This window comes from Panthera pardus, unplaced genomic scaffold (genome assembly GCF_024362965.1).
Source record: "Panthera pardus isolate Hobbes unplaced genomic scaffold, ASM2436296v1 HiC_scaffold_27, whole genome shotgun sequence".
NCBI classification, from domain to species: Eukaryota; Metazoa; Chordata; class Mammalia; order Carnivora; family Felidae; genus Panthera; species Panthera pardus.
In genome coordinates this window covers 45,634,012-45,641,043 of record NW_026526843.1, presented here as the reverse complement: position 1 = coordinate 45,641,043, position 7,032 = coordinate 45,634,012, and the positions used below count along the sequence as shown (strand labels likewise).

The window sequence follows — 7,032 nt, the reverse complement described above, 5'->3', positions numbered from 1 at the left end:
ATACCATTTGCTGAAGAGACTATCTTTATTCCATTGGATATTCTTTCCTGCTTTGTCAAGGATTAGTTGGCCATATGTTTATGAGTCAATTTATCGGTTTTCTATTCTGTTCCATTGATCTATGTGTCTGTTTTTGTGCCAGTACCATACTGTCTTGATGATTACAGCTTTGTAATAATTCTGGAAGTTAAGGATTGTGATACCTCCATCTTTGGTTTTGTTTTTCAGGATTGCTTTGGCTATTTGAGGTCTTTCTGGTTCTATACAAATTTTAGAATTGTTTGCTGTGGCTCTGTGAAGAATGCTGGTGTTATTTTGATTGAGATTGCTATCTTTATAGCTTCTTATGTTGACTACCAAATTGCCTTCCAGATAAATTGTGCCAGTGAATAATAACCACCCACCCCTTTTCTATGTATTCCCCTCCCAGGAGTCCCTATCTTTATCCTTGCCTCAGGTTATCACACACTTGTACAAAAATGAGGATTTTGTGAGGCCCCTGGGTGGCTTAGTCAGTTAAGCACCTGACTTTTGATTTCGGCTCAGGTCATGATCTCACAGTTCATGGCATTGAGCCCCATGCCCAGCTCTGCATTGAGAGCATGGAGCCTGCTTGAGATTTTCTCTCTCCCTCTCTGTCTGCCACTACCCCACTCACACTTGCACTCTCACTCTCTCTCAAAATAAATAAGTAAATAAACTTAAAAAATGAGGATTTTGTGAGGGGTGTCAGGAAAGCAGGCTGGGTTTGAAAAATGTCTGGACCCATTTTCTATGTTCATTGCTTCAGTGGGCCAGGGAGAAGAGCAAGGAAGATGCATCTGCTCTTTAATGAATTTAAGGGTGAGGGTGGGGTTCCCATAAAGGCCTCACCACTGCCCCTCTTCTAAAAGAAGACAGAGCTAAATCTCTAATCTTAGGGGAAAGAAACACTCTTTGCAATGAGTCTTTCTGTCACAACGTTTTGTCTCATCATTAGAAATGATAAGTCACTTTGGCATTACTTGATCACCAGAACTGCCCAAGAAAGAGGGCTTTCTTTGTTAGGACTTGCACCAGATCATACAATTCTCCCTCTTTGTCAACCTACAGTCAAGTCAGACAGCAAATCCTGGTACTTTGTTTTTTTGTTTTTTTTTTTTTTTTTTTTTGTAAGCGTCTGTTCTTCCCACCATTCCCTAACAATTCTTAATGTTTATTTATTTTTTTTAAAAAAATTTAATGTTTATTTTTGAGACAGAGAGACAGAGCATAAGCATGGAAGGAGCAGAGAGAGAGGGAGACATAGAATTGGAAGCAGTCTCCAGGATCTGAGCTGTCAGCCCAGAACCTGACATGGGGCTTGAACTCACAAGCCATGAGATACTGACCTGAGCCGAAGCTGGATGCTTAACCGACTGAGCCACCCAGGTGACCCTTTTTAATGTTTATTTTTGAGAGAGAGAAAGAGAGAGAGAGAGACAGACAGAGTGTGAGCAGGGGAGGGGCAGAGAGGGAGAGAGAGAGAAAGGAGACACAGAATCCAAAGCAGGCTCCAGGTTCTGAACTGTCAGCACAGAGCCCGATGCAGGACTCGAACGCATGAACCGTGAGATCATGGCCTGAGCTGAAGCCGGACGCTTAACCGACTGAACCACAGGCACCCTTCCCTAACAGTTCTTATAATCATCACCCTATTTCACCCTTCACACTCTCATGTTCGGTTGACGATAACTTCCTAACAACAGTTCTCATTTCCAGTCTCTATGCCTAACCCCATCCTAGCTCCAATACATTTTGCACACGGCCACCAGATTATTTTTCCTTTTGTCAAAAATGTCCAGTAACTCTGGGATATTTCCATCTCAGGTGGCGGTTCAGGATTTCTCCAAACTTTCCCCACCTTTTTCATTCATCCTTCTCTTCCACAGCTTCCATTTCAGGCAAATTCGTTGTCTTCTTATCACAGATTTTCCACCTCATGCCTTTCTTCAGGCCATCTTACCCACCTGAATGCCCTTCTGTGTTTTCTCATGCTCTCCCTTCAGGTCCCAGCCTAAGTGTGTCCTTCCTCCTTAAAGGTCTCCAGCAACTTCTTTATTTAACCAGACAGCATATATTTGACAATGAACAGATGCCCAGGTGCTGTCAGTAATCCTTTTGTGTTTATGTACTTTATCTCACCAGCTAGAATTTAAATTCAAACATGAGAACATTTTTTTTTTCATCAGTCAAAACATACAACTTTATTGATGATACACAAATGAAGTCTTTGGTGGATAAATTCAAGACAAAACATATGACAGAAGTGTAGGCTATTTTTGATGGACAGGTTCACTGTCAATTCACATAGAGGAACCAGTAAAAATATTTCCATTCAAGCAGCATGATTAAAGTCACAAATGTGTTTTCAGTACAAGAGGACTACTTATTTGGTATTCATAAAATGGTTCAGCTTAAAGCTGGAGACTGTCACAGATAACATCACTCTGGATGATACATTATTCAAAACTGGCAGCTGAAAGGATCCCTTTACTAAATGAAAAGTGGAAAAGTAGTAACTTCCAATTTTCATTGCTTCCAGACTGGAAAACCAAGAAATTTCTTCAAGTCTTTTGACAGCACATAGCCAATCAGAATTTATCCACTAGTTTTATAACTTTCACTTTCACCAAGAGGTCATGGTGATCTGCTAAGGCTCGAATTTTCTTAACACACACTCCAGATGTAGTACATAAGTAAAACAGGGAACCTTTATTGAATTCTCTGTAGTTGAATACTTCTGCTCTGAGATTGTCATAGATGATCTCAAATAGAGTAAGGGCATTAATAAGAATTTCTGATTCCACATAGGAATTATAAAGAGAACTAAATGATGATGGCACTTGGGTGCTGAGCAGTTTTTTTAACATATCTGGGTTTTCAGCAAAATTCGAAAGTATTTTCAAAATTTCAACCTTGATTTTTCCACCTCCCTGAGATAACAAACGGAAAAAGTTTGCAATGGAGTTGACAAGCAGATGCTGGTAGTCGTTTGTAATAGTCATGTTTGTTAAAAATTTTAGTCCAACTACCTGTACTGCTGAGTTCAGGTTAGAGGCCATGATATCATCCATCACTTTATTCATGTATACCTGAAGTCGGCCCTGATTTTCATAGTTCTCACTCAGGTTATTCATGGCCATTAAGGCTTTTTCCTTAATGTGGGGATCAGTTTTGTTGATCATGTTTGCAATAATTGGGAGGCCTCCCAATTTGCGAATTGTGTCTTGGTTGCATGAATAGTTGGCATTGTTGCTCAGAGTGAGCAAAGCTACCTGTTGGATAAAAGGATCATCTGATTTTTGAAGCAAAGCAAGGACTTTCCTGAGGTCTCGGACACCAAGAATCTCATCTATTTCATAAGGAAAGGGGCGCTTCTGCATGGGAACAGGTCTCCTCCCTCTCCCTCTCTGTTGGGTTTCAGGCTCAGAATCTGACTCTGACTCTGTGTCAGTCCACCCAGACTCCCCTTCCTCAGAATCAGGGATCTCTGCCAGGAAAGCCTGTCCTCCATTAGCAGAGGCTGCAGCAGCTGCTGCAGCCCCATCCCCAGGGCGGAAGCCCAGTCCCAATTCGTCTACTTCAACCTTGTTTTTCTTTCCCTTGCCCTTGCCCCCAGTCCGAGACTTGGTTCCCTTGGCTCCACCTTTGGGTACAGCTCCAGTCGCTGATCCGGCCTTAGGTATTGCGCCTGTATGAGCTCCAGGGGTCGCTTTCTTGTAGGCTGCTATTCTAGGGGATCCTGAAGTCCCAGGAGCCTCTGCAGCCCCAGTAGGCACTGTTACCCCAGAAGGCACTGGTGCTGCAGTAGGCGTTGCCCTTACAGGAGCCTCCACAGCCTCAGTAGGTGCTGGCGCCATAGGAGGCGTCACTGGCGCCCTGGGAGGTGCTGCTGGCATCCTGGGAACCTCTGATGTGTCAAGGGCTTCTGGCAGTTTGGGAGCCCTTGTGATTGTGGGGGCCTCTGCAGCCACGGAAGCCTCTGCCTCCCTGGGAGGTGGTGCCATTGAAGAAGCTGCTGTGGCCCTGACTACTGGTTCAGCTTTAGGTCCAACCCCTGTCCCTTCTACCTCCTGGACTTGATTTCCTGCCCCACTCTGAGCCTCAGCACTGGACACAGCTGGGGCCACTCCTTCAGGTCCAGCCATGTCCAGAGCAGAGGCTTCATCCTGGACCCTGTCCTCGGCCTGAGTGTGGACTGGGGTGGGAGGGCCGAATCTTGGCCCAAGGTCAATTGTGAATCCGGCCCTTAGTCCAGCTCTAGACCTGGCTCCAGTCCCGGCCACAGCCCTTGTCTTGGGCTTGGCCAGTCTCTTTTTTGTCTGGTTTCTTCCCCTGGCATATTTGTAGACACAGTACCAGGCACTAGCCCCAATCACTATCCCGGCGGCTACGCAGCCAGCATCTCGAACTCGGCTCATGGTGCAGCTGGAGTAATTCCCTGATCCAGTGCGTGGAGCTGGCTTGCCTAAATGGGATGTGTGCACGTCTGGGCAAGGCACTTCCACTCAGTCTCACGGGTTTTACCCAGGATGCAAGTTGAGAAGGACCTGGGGTAAAGGACAGAAATGAAGCTTAGGGCTTTGGCTAACTTCATGTCTAAACAAGGCTACTTAGAGAACTTGGAAACATAATGCTTGGTGAGTGGGCTGGTACCCAGACACAGATGTCAAGGCCTGTGTTTGCTGATACAGGACCTTGGGTGTCCAAGGTTTTCTACACCTTCATCCCTAGCCAGCCCTACCCAATGCCAACACACAATTTCCTAGCACCTAAATGAGGGATGAGAGGCAGTATGGACGTTAGGAAACTGGTGGAGAGCAGGAAAAACAGTAGAGATCCCAGATTCTGCTCTGATCCTCCCACAGTCACCCCAAGGGTCCCCAGATGTTGCTCATACACATACCAACTTGCTGGAAGCAGGAGCAGTTTACTTTTTTTCCACCAGGCTTGTACTTGTACAGGGCCCTAAATTCAGACAGACCTGCAGAGAGATCCCAGAAAGGGTGTTTTGGAGCATTTGGTAGTTGGATTCAATTTCCTTTCTTGATTTGAACCCCTGTAGGCCATGTTTTTCCCTCTCAGGGATCCTCTTTCCCTTCCTAACCCTTCTTACTCAAAGCATTAAGAAAGTGGATGACACACCCCTTTCTTTGCACCAGAAAGGACAGGCCCAAGGCAAGGGTATCTTGTAAAGAGGGAAAAGATGGAGGAGGAGGGGCCTCTAGTCCCATTCTCTGCTCAGGTTTCTGCCCCGTTCACACCAGGGGTTTCCAGACTGTTCCCACTCCCCACACTGACCTCCAAAGATTCAGGGCTGTTTCTCTTTCCTTCAGTTCAGTTAAAGCTTCATCCTAAGGACAGAAAGAAGGGCAGAAATGTAGACACCAGAGGTTGGACAGTGAGAGCCGGTGGATGGAGGAGACCCAGGACACAAGTCCCTATAATTGCCTTTTAGCATTCACATACCAGAACGATCACCTCTCAATTCACTCAACTCTTCTCACCTCTCTGCCCCGCCTCCTGCGCAGACTCCCCAGGCACTCAACCCCTCCTTTCTTTTGCCCCTCCCCGCCAGTCCGCCATTTCTCCGGGACACACAGCCACACCCCTTCTCCTGCACCGAAGCAGGAGGGGGCGGGGCGAGGGTGCAGCAAAAACTGGATGGGACGCGGGATAAGGGATTACTGCCAAACAATCTAGTGTCTTCCTCCTAGGACCACCCGTCCTTCAGTCCCCAGGCCCCGGCCCTAGCATTATCCTGAAGAACAGGAGCTCCAATGTCTGACCTTTCGATTTGAGGGTCGTGATTTTCCACTGTTTCTCTGTTCTGGGCTCCGCCTCCCCCTCTCCCCAAATTACCCAATAACCACCGCCACGTCTCCCTCCAGCGTACCCGAACTCCTTTTCCAGGACTGAATAAACGGAGGTGAAGGGCTGTTTGGGTTGGAGGTGTCTGGAAAGCAGCCTGGGGGGTAGCACGGCGGTTTAATACCAGATTGTCTCAGGGTCCCCCCTCCTGTGAAGCCCAGACGGCGCCAAAACCGCCATCTCCCCCACAGAGACTGGCACACCCATATCCCAGCACCCCCTAATGACAGGGGGCCTGCCGGGCGGAGGGCAGGGGGAGTGGTGGTTGGGGGAGGTATCTGTAAAGTGAGGATGGGAATGAACGGCCCGGATTGTTTCCAAATTGCGTGCCTCTCCGATCACCCTTGCCCAGCCACCCTACTGGCCTTATATGCGCTGCCACGTTTATTTCTCTTCCCTCCTCCTCTCAAAATAGGACGGGATGTGGGGTGCGGGGCCTGAGTGTCAAAAACAAAACCAAAAAACACTGACTGCGAGAGGAATTGAGCGGATTCTCCGCAGCTATATCCCAGTCTTTAGGTTTTCCCCCTCCCCCTCTCCCCGCCGCCCACCAAAATGAGCTGCGACTGAGCGCGGGGGTCTGGAAAGCCGGCCAGGAGCGGTTGAGGCAGAGGCACCCGGGGCCTCAGATTCCCGCATCTCTGAGCTACCCCTTTCGGGAGTGTCAGGCTATGCCCACCCTCACACCCACCTGCCCGGATCTGGGGGAATTTTCTCCTCCTCCTCCTCGCCTGGGTTAAACGCACGGCAGTGCGCAGCGTAAGAGTTGGTACCCAGAGGAGGACGAAGGACGGCTGTCAGGGCTTTAAGTACCTTTGCCCACGTCAGCTCCCGGTCACGTGAGGGTCTCATCGCCAGTAAGCTTGGGTCCCCAATTTCCACTCCCACCAAGAACATGAGTCCCTCCTTTAGCCCTACTCCCACCTCACCCTACCACATCAGGTCCTGTCACTCATTTCATTTTATTATTTTTTTGTCTTTGTAGTCCCGGAGGTCAAAAGTAGCCCCTTCTCCCTGTGTTAGAATTTGTCTTTTTCTAGTTACCGGGGGATGGGATGCATCTTTTTGGAAGGTTATGGACCAGTTTTACTTTTTGCTGTTGTTGTTGTTGTTGTTGTTGTTGTTGTTGTTGTTGGAATT

At 47.8% G+C, this 7,032-nt stretch overlaps 1 protein-coding gene across 2 annotated transcripts; it reads right to left on the bottom strand.

The window, feature by feature from the left end:
* Positions 1 to 2,179: 2,179 nt before the first annotated feature.
* ARMCX2 (armadillo repeat containing X-linked 2) lies at positions 2,180 to 6,689 on the bottom strand. 2 transcript variants are annotated; one of them, XM_019439560.2, is made up of 5 exons: positions 6,584 to 6,646; positions 5,918 to 5,989; positions 5,323 to 5,375; positions 4,928 to 5,005; positions 2,180 to 4,571 (listed from the first exon to the last, which is right to left on the bottom strand). In XM_019439560.2, exon 5 carries the CDS (start codon positions 4,440 to 4,442, stop codon positions 2,613 to 2,615), a length of 1,830 nt encoding a protein of 609 aa, XP_019295105.1. In that variant the 5' UTR covers positions 4,443 to 4,571; positions 4,928 to 5,005; positions 5,323 to 5,375; positions 5,918 to 5,989; positions 6,584 to 6,646; the 3' UTR covers positions 2,180 to 2,612. The 2 variants fall into 2 exon arrangements, with proteins under 2 accessions (XP_019295105.1, XP_019295104.1); XM_019439559.2 differs by lacking the exon at positions 5,918 to 5,989 and having other exon boundaries at positions 6,584 to 6,689.
* Positions 6,690 to 7,032: the final 343 nt, after the last annotated feature.